This window comes from Artemia franciscana, chromosome 13 (assembly GCF_032884065.1).
Source record: "Artemia franciscana chromosome 13, ASM3288406v1, whole genome shotgun sequence".
Lineage (NCBI taxonomy): Eukaryota > Metazoa > Arthropoda > Branchiopoda > Anostraca > Artemiidae > Artemia > Artemia franciscana.
In genome coordinates this window covers 7,123,967-7,141,732 of record NC_088875.1, presented here as the reverse complement: position 1 = coordinate 7,141,732, position 17,766 = coordinate 7,123,967, and the positions used below count along the sequence as shown (strand labels likewise).

The window sequence follows — 17,766 nt, the reverse complement described above, 5'->3', positions numbered from 1 at the left end:
CTCGCTCTTTGTGCCAAGTTCTTTTTAGTACTTTCAAAAGAGCTATTTATTCTAATTAAACCCTTTGTGATTCAGGGATCATTTTTAATGAATTGGAAACAAATTTGAACTTTAGCGTGAAGAGTGAGGTACTGACGGGGGGCGAACCCCCTAACGTAATATTTTCTGTATATTACTTCCTGTCTAGCGTAAAATTACTAAATACAAGATAAAATCAGGATGGGTTGGAGTTATGAATCCTATCTGTTTGCAATCGCTTTGTGTTCAATTTTTTTATTATGGGTGAGCCTGATGTGTCTTGTCTCCCTCCCTGTTTTTATCCAGGGTGATTATATCCAACCGTATAATATTTCCATTTAACTTTATTGGAAGGGGTGTCGTAGAATATTGGGAGAGTACGAAAAATATAATTTTTACCATCCTTGTTAATAATAAAAGAGATTGCGCAATAGTGAAGTGCTGTTTTCTATCATTTTGTGTCACAGAAAAATTGTTTTTGCCCAAAGATAGCCAACATAATGGGAAATGCAAATTATAACATAGCCAATTGATTTAGCCAACTCTTAGCCGGAGGTTTACAGTTCGCCTTCTTGAGAATCGATTAAGATTTCCCGTACTTGTCTTTCAGCGTATCAGTAGCGGAAGGGGCTTTTCCCTTGGTTTCTTTTAGCAATTCAAACATTTTCTTGCTAGTATGATGTCTGTACGCATGCTCGAGCTGATTTACAATATTTGACAAGTACTGTACTCTGTCTGTTTAACTGATAGCTTAACTACTTTTGGGCTGCTTTTAAGGGTTCTTTTGCACCACCTACGAGGGGATGTTTCTTTTCAACTAGCTCTATGGTGCGGTAGAATCCCAAGTTCGTTTATTTCGGTTGGTGTGGCCAAGGACCTCTTGGAAATGTTACGGATAGCAGCTTTGATCTGTGCCCTTTCTTGGTCATTTTCATAAAAATGCTTCACAGCTTCAAACTGATTGCTGAGCTTCGCCTCAATCTGAGCTTCGGCTTCTGGGCAACTTAGATTATACACGTCAATGTGGTTCGCTCTTTTCTGTCTCATTTGTTTGCTCACAGGATGACAGACTCTACATATAAGTAGATACTGATCAGACTCGTTTAAAGACTCTTTATCAGCTCCTCTTTATACTGTAGTATCTATGCAGGAGCTTCTCCGTCGTCTATTTACTAGAACGGGATCAATCTAAGCTTTTGTTCTGGAATACCACCATTGGTAAATGAAGAGTTTGACTTGAACATGTATTAACATGTCGGTGATTTGTGACTGGATGTGGAGCGATCAGTTTGATTTTATTTCCACTAGGTCTTAATTTTCAATTGCCAAAGCAACAGAACTCATAACCTGTTATTTTCGTTAATAACGTATTGCCAGGAAGAGAGGGACTATTACATCAGGTGCCGTGTAAACAACTTTGTGCAATTAAATTTAGACGGTGCGAGTTGTAGCTTCATATCAATTTTAACATTAATAGGTAATCATTGAGGTATTTTAATTAACGTCATGACTAATTCCCCAACAAAGCGTAAATCTTTAGTTTTCCCATCTCTAAGTGTATCGGTAGTGTCAGTGTCTGTTTTATATTCATATCCAATAGCGCTACCTCTCAAAAATTATACGACATTTGAGTCATCAACATAAATCATAAATAACTTACATAATTTGAAAGATTATTGCTTGTGCTCACCAACGTTCCATTTATGTAGACACTGATTTGTGTTCATAATTCCATTCATATTGTGTTCATAATTATCCATTGTGTTCATAATTGTGTTCATATAGTTCATAATTTCCATACGATAACCCCTCGACTGCACTTGCTTTTTCATAATTATATTTTTTGACTTTGACTTGTAAATCTATAAATGTGAAAGTAAAATCCACGAAATAATCTTTAGTGAAGTAAATTTGAAAATGTATGTTTTCAGAGAGTGGTTGTTGCGGATAAAATTTTTTCTAGTAACCATGTTTTAAACTCACGTCAACACTTTCCGCATTAAAAACATTAGAGATAAGGTGACTAAGGAGTGAATTTATTTTTGTGGTAGATGTGCCATTTCTAGGAAAAGAAATCCTTTTTTGATCTAACAATTTTCACTTATGTTTTTCTTTGACAAGATTGATGTTTTACGCTTCCTTTCGGAGTTGACCCTGAGGATTTATGAGGTGTTTCTCGTCTTTATTAAATATTTACTCCTTTGTCGTGATTTTAATTGCTTGGCCTGGGATTTCAATTGATTGATTTTGCACTAGACTTAAGAATTTTTTGAACACTTTCTTTAAAATCCTTCCCAGAGCCCTAATCGTATAGTGTAGAGGACGCAAAATCCGCAGCAACTGGTGCAATACACTTATTTTCCCTCGAAACCGGGAATTGACGAAAGACCCCTGTAATAGGCCATTCCATGACCCAATTGTTGTTGTCCACTAGTAGCAGCATAGGAATCGGTATCGGGACAACAAAAGTACTTTTTTACTAGCCATCTCGCTGAATGGGTCGAAAAGACATTTAATCACAGTTTTTCCTTTTGTTGTTGTAAGAAGATTCAATTTACTTCTTAATGTATGCTGACAGAGCTCCAAATACTACAGAGCTCCAGTATAGACTGGTTTACATTGAAGGTGCTTTGTATTGTAATGAGGAATGTCCACGTAACTGGTTTTTCTTCAAGAATACGTTAGAGGGGGACATTGGTATTACCAAATTTCTATGTCTCGACAAAGAATGCATAGAGAAATATAAAATTGTCCGATTAAAGTTAATTCAACTAAAGGTATATCATTTCTAGACGAAATCAGCTGTTAAAAGCTAGCCTTTTCGTACAATTGTTTAAGCGTTTGCCAGATGTTACATACTGACGCTAAATAAAGTCTAAGCTGGAATACACCCTACGCACGGGGGGTAATAATTAACTTGGCTTAAACACATCTGTCAGCTTATACAATTTTAGGTTGCTGATTGGATAGGCTTTGATTACTGGAAAAGTGCTTTGAAATAGCTAACGGGGTAAAAGCATACATTTTATAATAGAAATAAGATTAATTTTTCACCGAGAGAATCTTGCAATAGCTGGAGGGGGGTAGATTTTATTTAGTATAGAGAGTTATCGTAGGATAAATTTGGGTATACACATTTTAGTTTCTGGTGGGAGGGAGTGAGTATAGAAAGAAAGGCTTACCTTTTGATGTCTTTGAGATATATCCGTTTTTAAAGAATTTTGTTGAGTTCAAAATTTAATGGAAGACTCATGGGGATGTTCGTTCAGTACCCTTTTTTATACCCAGGACAGAATAGAAAATTACTTGGTTTCCCTTTAGAATAATAGCAGACGACGCTTCTGATTTCCTAGAAATAGCAGGATACTACGAAGGGTTTGTTCATAGGAAAATTAATAGATGTCTATAACGGTTCTCCACATAGAATATGGCGGCAAAAATTCGTTGTTTGCTGACACAAAGTGGCGGAAAAGCATGAAAATATGGGGATGATGTAAGGATGATGTCCTTACTTGAGGGGGAGCCTTGCAGTTTTTTAAACAAGCAAAGAAAATAGATTTGGTGGGGTGTCGTAGGTTTTTTTTTAAGAATCAAAGAAACTATTAGGTAACACCAAAAAAATCATGAATCAAGCAAGCCCTGACCCTTGTGGTTTTTGTTTAAGGAAGCTGTTAGGTAACGTTTGCATATTGACTAACTGACTCTTACACTCCACATTACATAACATACAAACCATATGGCGTAACAACCAAAGAAATTCCGATTTGGCGAGAGCCCCTGAAGGTTTTTTAAAAAGAAACTAATAAGCAATTAACTCATTTCGTTTAGAAATCATTCTCTATGATGTAGCAATTAAAAGTAAACCCTCCCTATTACGTAACAGACACCTCTATCTCTTAGAAAACATTCCCTATTAGGCAGCAACCAAAGCCTATGACCTAACAATCTAGAAAATCCTAATTTGGTGGGCTCTCGTAGATCTATTACCTAACAAAGTCTATAACGTAGATTTATTATAAACTAGCACTACAGTATTGCGCCAGACCTAGGTGCACGTAATAATGTCTTGAGGGACTAGTAGCTCCGAAAGTTTACCCCCTATGTGTCGTGTGGAAACCGGAACCCTTACACTACTGCAGTGTATTCTTTTGAAATGAATCTTGGTATTGGTTTTAGGGCAATGAATTCAGTATTAAGTAACATTAATGAAAGACTAGACAAAAAAGAAATCCCTCATCAAGGTTCAAAAAGCTCTTGGACTAAATTTAAGAAACGATTTAGAAAAAAAAACGAATAATTATTTCTAAATAAATTTTGTTATATTTTTTGTATTTTTTAGATTTACTGGTAATGTGAAGCTCAAAGGAATCATTGTCATTGGTGGAGAAAGAGGAAGTCACCCATCAAAAATGCGGTTGTAAGTTTCTTGATCTATCGAAATTTTCTCCTTTTTTCTTTAAAAAAAAAAGAAGTCAGTCTCATGCAATTTATGTGGAACATCCAGACTGATGTGTAAAAAAAACTGTAAGTTTTGGTTATTCAGGGGGGGGAGGGATCGATGGTATTTAGGATTCTATTTAAAAGGGTTAAACCTGAAAAAAAAACATACACATATGTTTAGATACGGACGATTGGAGATATGGTAGGATGTCCCTACATCCAGACTGCATGGCTAATGAACAAAAAAAGGCTAAGGGGATGGCATCCTCTTATTTAACAACTAATTTCTGTTAGGCCATTGACTCTTAACTTACATTATATAAGTAGGTTTTTCCAAGAATTTTCAAGGCATTTTCGCAAAAATACTAAGAAAAAAAGGCAACTTTTTTTATTATCTTAAAAAAAATCAACTAAATAAATTTTTCCAAAGGAAAGTAAAGAGCTACATTACACCATAGCTGAGAATAAATAAATTCAAATTATGTCCCAAGTGTAAAACTTTCGCAAATCACCATCAATGAAGAAATGAGGCCCAAATCGAACAAAATTTACAATTAATAAGCAAGTCAAGCTCAAAACAAGCATAAACTAATGTGAGTAGGGCTGGTGCCCCCCATGCCTGCTGAAGACCAGAACATAATTTTTACTTTACTGAAAACAACCTATATTTTGAGCTGGATGTTTCTATTTTTCATAATATCGAAAAAACAAGATGTTATCATAACTGATATTACTGAGTAAAAACAACAACAAATGAATGTAGAGTGTGAATGTGAATGTACAGTGTATTTGTTATCAGTAAAGTGCAAACTATGTTCTGGCCTTCAGAAGGCGTGAACATACCTTACCCGTCCTATTTTCTGTTTGTTTTAAGTTTGACTCATTTGTTTAATATAATTACTGTCTGTTTTTGGTTTTATTGATGGTAATTTACGGAGAAGTCTGACGCCAAGAAATTTTTTGGCTTTATTTCTGCTCATTTTGGGTTAAATATAGCTCTCTGCTTTTGTTCGAAAAACTTATTTGGTAGAAAAAGTCTTTTAAATGAATTTCTCTTCCGTTTTTTATTGACATAGTCTTTTTCCTTCGAAAAGAAGAAAACACTTTAAATATTATCGTTTTTCTATATGAATCCGTACGCCTTTTTTGAAAATCGGGACACATTTATTATTTTGTTTAGTTTTACATCTCGTCCAGTTTTCATGAAATATAAAACTTAATACTAATTCCGAAACATTCTATCTATGCTGTTTTTACAACCTGCAGAAGCAGTAATAGTAGTAGCTCTGAAATTTTCAACTTAATACCCTCAGCTCTTCTTGAAATATCGCTGAGACGTCCTATTGGCAATCAGAATACACATAATGCCGTTGGATTTACTTTTAAAGTAACATAAACTTTCCATGAAAGTTCTCACTTTATACTCTATTCTAAGCCATAAAGTATAACCTATACCCTAGCAGAAGTAATCGAAGCAGTAATATGTGTAGTATTAGTGATAGCAGTTGTAGTATTAGTTGTAAACAGTAATGTTATTCGTATTGTGCCTTTTGGTCCAGTACGTCATCCCCTCCTTATGCCATGATAATTTCAACTTAATAGCTTGACCCATTTCTGAGAGATTTATGACGCGTCCAATTGATAACCTATGTGCCAATAATGTGTTTTTATTTAGCTTTCAATTGTATTTGAAAGTGGATTATTAATGCCATTAGCCATAGTAATATTGTTACTAGCAGTAGAAGTAGTACTACTACTACTAGAGGTGGTAGTATGCATTTTGTTAGCTCTACATACCTCTCATTAGGCTCTGAAAGTTTGAATCTAATGCTGTAAGCTGTTCTGATATACTGCTGATATGGCCATTTGGCAGCCTGTTTACATTTTCTATGTTTCAATTTAATTTAACGTATCTCCCAATATTTTCTGAAAATCTTTCCTTAATGCCTTTAGCCTGAATAATAGTATATTTAGTAGGGCTAGTATACATATCTATCCTTCGGTTGATGCAGTGTTTCAATTTAGTTCACCATCCTCTTCAACAATCCCTGAAAGTTTCACTGTAATATTAATAGCTTTTGTAGTACTAATAGTACTCTTTGCAGTAATAGGTGCAGCAGTAGCAATTGTAACCGTTGCTGTAGTAGGGTGTAGAAAGGTGGTGTGAAAGAGATCATTTTTAGTTTCAATTTGGTTTTGATTTAGTTTCAAGAATCCTATAAACGTTTCGCTGAAAATTTTTGTGAATTTACGTGGAACAGGCATGATAAAAGTGATACAGTTTACATTTGGTTCTTCAAAATTCGCTTCATTATTCATTTAACCCCTCTGAGAGTCTTTTCCAAAATTTATCCAGGTATTGTACTTCAAAATCAGGCTACAAAAATAGGAGCCATAGAAATAGTAGGGCTACTGTTACCGTCTAGTTTTACCGTGCATTATATAATAGCCGTCCCTGAGGTAATTCACAAATGTCCTTTTTACAACTCAGATGTACATAATACCTTTTGATTTTGTTCAAAATACGCTTAGCTGTTCCTTAGATATTGCAAATACCTTCTTTGAAGTAGTAGGAGTATAATTTTAGTAGTAGTAGAAGTGTTTTGCTTTAATTTAACATCCTCTTAAACATTTCATGAAAGTTTTATCTTAACACCTTTTGCCTTCTTTGGTACTAGTAGGCGTAGTAGTAGCATTATACACCGAGTGCCTATTCGTTAGTTCAACATTCATCTAAAGATATCTCAAAGTTTTAACTTAATAATTTAAGATGTTCTTGAGAAATTGCTCATATACACTTATTTAAACCTAACTGAACATTTTTTGTTTGTTGTAGCTCAACGTTCCCCTAAAAGTTCCTTAAAACTTTTCGCCTTAATCCCATTAGCCTTAGGAAAAGTCGTAGTCGTAGCAATAGTAGTAGTAGCAATAGTTGTAACATGCATATAGTATCTATTGGTTAGTTCAACATCCCCCTCAACTTCCCGTGAAATTTTCTACTTAATACTCTAAGCCGTTCCTAAGATATTGCTTTTATGCCCTTTTTACGACCTGTATGTAGGAAGTGTGCTTTGATTTGGTGGAACCTCCTCCTAAACATTTCTGAAAGTTTTCACCTTTATGCAGTTAGCCTTAGTAGTAGTGGAAATTGTATTGGCAGTAATAGCAGTGGTATAAACTGTGCACTTAATGCCTATTGATTTGTTCAAATTCCCCTTCTTCATACCCTCTTCAAAGATTCAGCATAATGCTATAGGGTGTTCTTTAGATATTGCTGATACAGCCTTTCTGCAATCTACCTGCGCATTTGGTTTTTTGATTTAGTTCAACATCCCCTTAACTCTCCCTAAAAGCTTAACCTTAAAATCCTTAGCATCAGTAGTAGTAACAGCATTAATAGCAGTTTGCACAGAATAACTTTAGCTTTTTCCAACATCCCCCGAAAATACGCTGGAAGTTTCAAATTAATACCCTAAACAGTCCCTGGGATCTTGCTTATACGTCCGTTTGATAACCTGCATGCACATGATGTGTTTTGATTTAGTTCAAATCCACTCAGCGTCCCAAAACATTTTTGCTTAAATACCCTTAGCTTTAGTAGTAGTAGTAGTAGTAGTATCAGTAGTAATACTGACGACTAGCATGCAATGCACATAGTGTGCTTTGATTTGGTGGAAACTCCCCCTTGACATTCTATAAAAGTTTCATATTAATACTTTTAGCCTTATTAGTAGCAGAAATCCTAGTGGCAGTAGTAGTAGTACCCTTTTAGTTAGTCCAACACCCCCCCCATAAGCCTTGTACTTTCAACCTCATACACCAGTCGTTCCTAAGATATTGACGGTTCGCTCTTTTGATAACCTGCATATATGCAACCTGCAATTCAATTTCACCCTCAGTGTTTCCTGAAAAATTTACCCTCATAGACATAGTCCTAGTTATGTTATAATAGTACTCACAGTAGTAGTAGGAGTGCTTGTAGTGCCGGCAGGACTAGTAGTGGTATTAACAATAATAGCACTAGCACTAGCAGAAGCAGTAGTATTCACAAGTTGCCTTTTGGTAAGACGAACATTCCCCTATTTAAACCCTGGATATTTCAACTTAATACAATTAGCCATGTCTATGACATTGCTGATATTACCTTTTAATAACCTTTGTATCTATAGTATTCTTCCAACTGTTTAGGGTGAAACGGAAAGCAGGTCGTCTTCGTTTGGGGCAGCAGGAAGTCGCAAGGAAAGATTTAAGGGAAATGGAAACTTCCTGGGATGGAATAAAGAGGCTTTGAGTAGATTGGGACGGAGGATGAGTGTGCGTAGCTGTGTTGACCTCTGATGGCTTGGTGTTGCATTGAATTATTAGTTGTAGTAGTAGTAGTTGCTATGTAAGTATCAATTAAGTCGTTGTAGTAGTATTATTAGTAGTAGCGTGCACATCTGCCTTTTGATCAAATGATTTTCCCTTTTAAGCATTCTTTGAAGGTTACAACTTAATTCCCTAATCCATTCCTGAGAAATGGCCTTTTGAAAATCTGGATGCACGTAGTGCGTTTTGATCCAGTTCAAATTCCTCCTCAATATTATCTCAAATTGTCACCTCCACTTACATCATAATTGTAGTTATAGTGGTAGAGCAGTAGTAGTAGTAGTAGTAGTGTTGGGCCATTAATAGTAATAGTAGCATTAGTAACAGTTGTAGTATGCACATATTGACTTTTGGCCAGTTGAATATCTTGCTCTTGATTTCTTGGGAGCTTCAGCCTGATACTGTAAGCTATTCCAAAGATACTTTAGACAATTGGAATGCACATAGCATGTTTTTATCTAGTTCTACTGTCCCCTCAAAATTTCACCAACTTTTCGCTTCAATACCCTAAGCCTTGATAGTATTATTTACACAAGCCGTAGTTGCAGTTGTAGCAGTATTGGTAGCTTTAGTAGCACTAATAGTTGCGTTTAAGTATTGACTATTTAATCAATAGATCACCCCCTTATCACTTTCTGGTAGTTCCTAATTAATACACATAGTCGTTCCTGAGCTATATCTTTTTAACAACCCTTATGCTCGTAGTGTGTTTTGATTTAGTTCAACAGTCTCCTCAACATTCTTCGAGAGGGTCACATGAACGCCCTTCGTCTTTTTGGACTCTACATGACAAATATTCCCATCTTTCTTAATAACAAACATTATATGTAAACAATGGACGAATTGTATCAGTCCTTGCTCCAGAGCTATGGCAGGGAGAGGGGGGTTGGCATCCTCAGAGAGATAGTTACTGGATCTTTAAAGTATGCTGAACAAAACGGCTATCTCAAAATATGTGTGGGGAGATTTTGGGGAGCTAATAGGTGTGGAAGGGGGGTTACCCACCAACCACTTTTGATTTCTAAAAAGAGCACTTGGGCTTTCGGTTTCCAATCGACCGAGGTCATTCTGAAGTTTCTACGATAACTCTTTCTATACGAAGTAAATTGGTGAAACCTAAAAAGAGGTTAAATAAACAATACATCGCGCCTATATTTCTCTTTACTTGGGCAGCACTACTACTTATAGTTCACGAAAAAGATTTAAAACCCTCTTAATTAAATCCGGTCTGTCTAACGCATTTAAAAAGCCCTTTCTATGGATTCTTTATCTACTTGCTTAAATGTCGTTGTTTGGGTTTCACCTACTTTGCGATAAGAGGGATGGTCTTGCATCCCTCCTAGAAGATTCAAAATTGTGTATGAACCTCAAAACCTTAGAAATCAGTCCTAAGGTGACGCTGTGAGTTTGACCTTAGCTTGGTGAAACGGGACCCAGATATCGAAACTCGCCGTAGCAACACACTGCAGGGCTGACGCAGGGACCGTAGTAGTCCAGAATTGTCGTTATTAGTAGTGACACAATAATTCTTTTAAAATCGCCCTTAGGAGAAAAACCTGGAGCTACCAGTCCCTTAAGATGTTATTACGTGCACCTGGATTTTAGCGCAATTATAATGTGAATTTTTAAAGGTATAGTAACCTACGTCATAGGATATGCTTGTTACATAATAGAGTTTGTTTACTTTTCGTTATTGCATGACAGATTTTGTTTTCTAATAGATGCAGGTGCCTGTTATGTTATAGGACTTATTGAAGTCCACTAGTGAAGCGAGGCCCCGGTTGTAACTGAGGGGGGCACCCACATGGGTGCTACGCAATGACGGTAAACATGTCGGATATGACGCAATCTTGAATGACTTGATACATGTATTGGGGATAACGTAACCTTATTTGACTATATAGATTTATTGGGAATGGTATAATGGCAGCCCACACGTGAGGTGTTACAGAATGACGATGCACACACGGGTGTTACATAATACTTTAGGATATTTTTACCAGTTTCACGGGGAGAAAAATTAATGTACATGTTTCACGATGAGAAAATTCAATTTGCAACAAGATTTATGAAGAAGAAATAAAAATACATCAAGTTTTTCGAAGACATAAATCAGGATGCATTAACTTTCTTTAAGAAATAATCCATATGCAACAAGTTTGACGAACAAAATCAATATGAATCTTGTTTTAAGAAGAAAAAACCAACATGTAACAAGTTTAATGAAGAAAAATATCATGAAAATTTCATTTTTCGAAAGAGTAAATCAACATATAAGAAGTTGCAGGAAGAAAAATATCAATATAAATTGAATTTCACGAACTAAAATCAGCACACAACAAGCTCTACGAACAATACTGGTTTCACGAGGAGAAAAATCAACGTACTAGTTTCACGAACAGTAAAATCAACACGCAACAAGTTTCACGAAGAAGAAATAAAAACATAACACGTTTTTGGAACGCATAAATCAAGATGCATTAAGTTTCCTGAAGATATTGTAACATTTTTTCACGAACAAAAAAAGACATGCATCATTTTTCACATATAAAAAAAATGCTGCAAGCTTCAAATAAATCAGCATGCAACAAGTTTCACGAGGAAAAATCAACATACTTTATGTTTCACGAACAATGTATCAGCATTGAAAAGGTTTTCCTATCAAAATGACAACATGCAATAGTTTTCACAAAGAGAAATATCAAGATAAAATAAGTTTCATGAAGAAAAAATCAACAAGTTTCACGACGAAAAAATAAAGCACAAGTTTCAAGATGAGAAAATTAACATAAGACAGGTATCACGAAGAAATAATCAACGTACAAAATGATTCATGAGCAAAAAAATCAACGTGCAACTACTTTCACGAAGAAAAAAAAAATAATATGCAACATGTTTCATGAAGAACAATTCAACTTGCAACAAGTTTAATGAAGAAAATATCAAGATTAATTAGGTGTCACGAACAACAATCAGCACGCAACAAGTACCATGAACAAAACCAGTTTCACGATGAGAAAATTCAATTTGCAATAGGTTTTATAAAGAAGAAATAAAAATATATCAAGTTTTTCGAAGACATAAATCAAGATATATTAAATTTCTATAAGAAATAATCCACAGGCAATAAGTTTCACGAACAAAATCAAAATGCATCTTGTTTTGAGAAGAAAAAACCAACATGAAACGAGTTTGACGAAGAAAAATATCATGATAAATTAAGTTTCTCGAAGCAAAAATATCAAGATAATATGAGTTTCACAAAAAATCAGCACGAAATAGTTTTCATGAATGAAATCTTATTCCTGAGGAGAAAAACCAACGTACAAGTTTCATGAAAAGAAAAATCAACAAGCAGTACGTTTCACGAGGAAGCGACAAAATACAATAAGTTTCTCGAAGACATAAATCAAGATACATTAAGTTTATGTAGAAACAATTCACGTGCACCAAGTTTCACCAACAAAAATCAGAATGCATCATGTTTCACAAAGAAGAACCATTATGTAACAAGTTTCACGAAGAAAAATTTCATGATAAGAGTACCATGAAAGAATAAATCAACATACAGCAAGTTTAAAAAAAAGGTCATGATAATTTAAGTTTCATGAAGAAAATGTGAACGCAACAAATTCTAAGGCAAAACAGGTTTCACGAGGAGGAAAATTTATGTATTAGTTTCACGAAGAAAAAATTAACATGCTTTAAGTTTCATGAAGAGAAAATAAAAATATAACAAGTTTCTAGAAAACATGAATAAGGATACATTATGCTTTTTGAAGAAATAATCAACATGAGAAAGTCTCTTGGACAAAAGCAGCATGTATCATGTTTCACGAAGAAAAAATCAACCTGCAACAAGTTTCATGAAGAAAAACATCTAGGTTAAGTAAGTTTTACGAACGACAATCATCACGCAACAAGTCCCACGAACAAAACCAGTTTCACGAGGAGAAAAATTAATGTACATTTTTCACGATGATAAAATTCAATTTGCAAGAAGTTTTATGAAGAAGAAATAAAAACATCAAGTTTTTCGAAGACATAAATCAAGATGCATTAACTTTCTTTAAGAAATAAACCACATTTAACAAGTTTCACGAACAAAATCAACATGCATCTTGTTTTAAGAAAGAACCCAACAGGAAACAAGTTTGACGAAGAAAATTATCATGATAAATTAAGTTTCTTGAAATAATCAATCAACATACAACAGGTTTCACGAAGAAAAATCTAGAGATAAATTATATTTTACGAACAAAAATCAGCACACAAGAAGCTTCACGAACAAAACCGATTTCAGGAGGAGAAAAATCAACGTACTAGTTGTACCTAAAATCATCATGAAACTGGTTTTATGAAGAAGAAATTAAATGTAAGAAGTTTCTCGAAGAGATGAATCAAGACAAATTAAGTTTCTCGAAGAAATAATTGATATGGAACGAGTTCCACGATACAAAAGTCAGCATGCATCATGTTTCACGAAAAACAAACCAACAATTAAAAAATTAATTTCTAAGATTAGAAATGTGGATTATTTCTAAGAAACTTATCTTGATTTATGTCTTCAAGAACCTTGTTGTATTTTTATCTCTTCCTCGTGAAATCTACTGCATGTTGTTATTCTTGAAACTTGTACATTGATTTTTCTCCTCCGGAAAAAATTTCGTTCATCGAAAGTATTGCGTGGTGATTTTTGTTTTTTAAACTCAATTTGTTTCAAAAATTGTCTCAATTTGTTGATATTGTTGCTTCGTGAAAGTTCGTGTATGTTGACTTATTCTTTCGTGAAACTTAATTTTGTCGTTAATTTTTTTCGTCAAACCTGTTGCATGTTCGTTTTTTCTTCGTGAAACATGATGCATGCTGATTTTTGATCGTGAAACTTGTTGCATGTGAATTATTTCTTCAAGAAACTTAATGTGTCTTTATTCATCTCTTCGAGAAACTTCTTACATTTTTATTTATTTTGCATGAGACTTGTTGCTTGTTGATTTTACTGTTTGTGCAAGTAATACGTTGATTTTTCTCCTCGTGAAATTGGTTTTGTTCACGGACCTTGTTTTGTGCTGATTTTCGCTCGTGAAATTTAGTTTATCTTGATAATTTTCTTCTTGAAGCTTGTTGTATGTTAATTTTTTCTTTCGAGAAACTTAATTTATCATGATATTTTTCTTAATCACAGCTGTTTCATGGTGGATTTTTCTTCTTAAAGCAAAATGTATGTTGATTTTGTTCGTGAAACTTGTTGCATGTGGATTATTTCTTAATGAAATTTAATGCATCTTGATTATGTCTTCTAACTGCGTATGCATTTGCTCTTCATTTTCATTTTTGACTCGCTCACTGTCTACTAATCGCTTGTGTCTTTGCTCTTCGTTTCATTTTTAATATTTTTTGGGATTTGATTACTTCAGACAATTTAGCAATGGCCTTTGCTCTAGCTGCCCCTATTTCCAAATATACTAATCGATTCACTCCCTAATCCACTCCCCTTCAGATGGTCCCAATAGCTGAAACTGTTAACAATAGTTTCATGACAGTAAACAATTGTCCAGGTAATATGAACATTAACCCATTTCTTATACCCGCTCTTTCATAGGAATCATGTTCTGATTCCTTTTCTGAGGGCCAGACCACTGTACCTTTTGTACAGGATATAAATTCTAGATAATATCAAAGTACAAAAGTATACTTCGAATATTTATAATACATATAAATTCTTGTTTTTTCTAAGCTTAAAGTTTTTAAATAACTTCTTCCTAAACTTTATGGATACCAAACCATCAAATCGGGAACTTTGTGCATCGAATTTTTTAATTCTAAAATTCAACATAACCAATCCCCCTTTGCTCCTTCCTCAGAAATTTAATACAAATCTAAAATGTAGCTGTCATTATGGTTGTTGACATAGAGATTTTTTTAGCTATAAAAATCTGTGAGCGAATGGCCTATGCCATTCCCCTCTCCCTTAATCTCTAAGAACATGCTTTCTTTATGTTTTCCCACCTTCTCCTTGAGAACGATACTCTGGTCCTCTTTATAATGGTCAGACGTGTTTAGCTATAGCACAGAATGTGGATTTTAAATATTGGAAAATGATCTATGTGTTTGAAATTATGTATTTTACATATTCTTAATTTAAAGGATTAAAAACAGTCTACACCTTGTAAATTTCAAACCGTCAAATATGTACCTTTCAGCATCAGGTCTGATATTAGTCAAATTAAATATAACATTTTTATGATACAGTTCTAAATTCCTAACCTTTCTTTTTGTTTCGCCTAAAGGGAATATATGCAGCTCCTACTTTTTTCAGTATTGTTAATTTATTGTTTTCTTTTAGATTTAAGAATCGTGAGCAAATGACCTTTGACGATGTACAGAGCAAGGCTGATCAAGAATTTGAATTAGTTGAAGACCAAAGTGGAATGCTGGAATACCCTGTTAAGTATGTTTACTTGAATCGCCTCTTCCTGTCCTCGCTAATACCGATGAATCCTTACTAATTTTCCCTCTTAGCTTAAGTTAGGTTACCTGTAGTTTTGGAATTTTAATTGACAGTGTTCATTAAAGGTTTTCGAGGTTTTCTTTGTGGACTTTTACTAAGCTTGAAAACTGTGAAATTGTGAAAGAGGCTAAGAGCTCCTTGTTTGGCAATGAGAAGAAAATATTTCTATAGTCCAAGAATCTGCTTTGTCTTAGTCTAAAGGTAGGAGAGGGATGACGTCACCTAGAATATATAATTCTCTATAATATAAAATTGGTGTAAAATGCTGGAGCTTCTCCGGTATTGTGAGATGCTCTAGGATTTCAACTCTGTCACAATTTTCTCCCTCTGCTCCTATTCCCGGAAGCAGAACTGTGCTTACATGGCCCCATAATGGCGTCAGGATGGACCTTTCATGAGTTTCCCTTACCAGAACCACGGCTTCAAACAGTACTGCTGGGTGAAATTGAAGTGCCTAATTTCTTTAGAGAAATATAGCCTACCAAATGATTTAGCTTTGGACTTTACAAATAGATTGTTTAAATTGGTGCACACTGGCTACGAAAAATAAATCTTAACCTCCTAAGGCCAATCCCAGGGAAGGGATAATACTTCTCTGCATATTATCTAAATTTAGTTAGAGTAATCTTAAAGTTAGAATAACAATCTGATAGAAGAATCATGTTGGACAACAACGACATTGTGTCGACATTTAAATTAGTGTGTTTTAAATTAGTGTTAATTAGTGTGTGTTAATTAGTGACATTTAAATTTAAAATTTAAAATAGTTTGCCATTGTTAGAATTGTCATTGATATAGATCATCAGATCAGACGTCCTCTTAAATCGTGGAAAACTAATTCAATATTTACTACCTCTTCCAATTATTCAAGACAGCTTCAGCAAGTATTCTTAATAGTGTCATTGTTTATTAGAATTATTTGCCATTGTTAGAATTTATGCTAGAATTCTCATTGTCATTGATCATTAGTTCGATCGTTAAGTACCACCTTGTTAATAATTCCAATTCAGTTTTTGTTCTTCTCCCATTGCCTCAAGAAAAATTCTGCAAGTACTCAAACTATTGGCATTATTTATTTAGAGATTGTTTACATTTCCGCAGGATTCAAAACCACAAACGAATTGTTTTTGATGCTACAAAATACAATTTGATAGTTATTTAGAATAAGATTCGAAATTAAGCATAATTACAGTGTGTCAATTCACGGAAACGTAGTAGGGATGGGGGCGGGGTACGTGAAATAAATTTTTAAAAGTCTGGGTGGGGTTTTTTTTTTCAAATAAAGAAACAAAAAGGTATTTTCAATGAAAATATCTCCAACAACGGAATTTGTATAAGTCTAGGGGGGAGGTTAGAAAAACTGCAGGGAGGTATATAAATTATTTAATAAATTAGACCAGAGTCTGCAACTAGAGAGCAAAAGTGAAATTATTGTGTCTTATTGAAATGCATTGTTATTTTAATTATTTGCAGTTACTTTTTTAGTGTGAATCTTGTTACACTACTGCTATGGGAGTAATTAAATAATATATTATTTTAGAAATTAAGTCTCCGCAGTTACTTAAATTTACATTGTTTTAGGGTTGTGACGTTCACCTCAGTGCACCATTTGAGTATACATTTTCCTTCGAACTATGGTGCCGAAACGACTGAAATATACTACATAGGACTTCGTGGTGAATGGACAGAAGCACACAGACATGGCGTAACCATATGTAGCTATGAAACTATGCCATCAATTTCTGATCACATTGTCGACTGGAATTCGGCATCTAAACCAATCGACTAATCAAAGGTTTTTTTTGTATGTAAATTAAAAATTTTCCTGCTAAACACGCCATTTTTAATGATTTCTCCACTGATCTGAGAATTGTAAATATAAAGAATAGAATTTATTTGTGCTTAAAGCCCATAGGCCATGGCAAAAAAATATAAAACATAGAACAAATACAGAGGAATTACAAAAATCATAACGTATTTTGTAGAAACCTAGCTTTATGATCCATCGCGAGACCAAAAGCCGTCCTGGCTAAGTGGTTGGCGCAATGGTGTGAGACATCTTTGTCAAAGGGGAACGGGTTCCATCCTAGTTGTGACCAGTTATTTGGCTTGAGACAGGGGCAGTGGTGTGACTCTGTAAGCTCAGTCAGAGTCAACCCAGCTCTAAATGAGTACCTGGAGAAATCTGGAGAAGGTAAGCAGGAAGGGGGTTTGAAAGAAATGGATAGTTGGCCCCAAGCCCCCCATTGCACTTTCTGGCTAAAGGGCTATGAAATGGAGATCAGCACCACCAGTTAAGGATCTTGTGCTGTCTCACTTTTTTTACTTACTTTTTATTGTGAGACAAAGAATAGTGCTAAATTTCTGACACCCATGAAACAAACATTCCAAGGTTTCATGGTTGTATTATAAATACCATATTTACACAG

General features: G+C 34.6%; 1 protein-coding gene across 1 annotated transcript in view; it reads left to right on the top strand.

Moving 5' to 3' along the window:
* The window catches only part of LOC136034466 (PITH domain-containing protein GA19395-like), a 44,391-nt gene extending 27,221 nt beyond the window's left edge, over nt 1-17,170 (top strand). Inside the window, exons 4-6 of the mRNA XM_065715657.1 lie at nt 4,358-4,435; nt 15,173-15,277; nt 16,919-17,170. Of these exons, the coding sequence (XP_065571729.1) occupies nt 4,358-4,435; nt 15,173-15,277; nt 16,919-17,126 (391 nt within the window). The 3' untranslated portion in view covers nt 17,127-17,170. The remainder of the gene's footprint in view (nt 1-4,357; nt 4,436-15,172; nt 15,278-16,918) is intronic.
* Nucleotides 17,171-17,766: the final 596 nt, after the last annotated feature.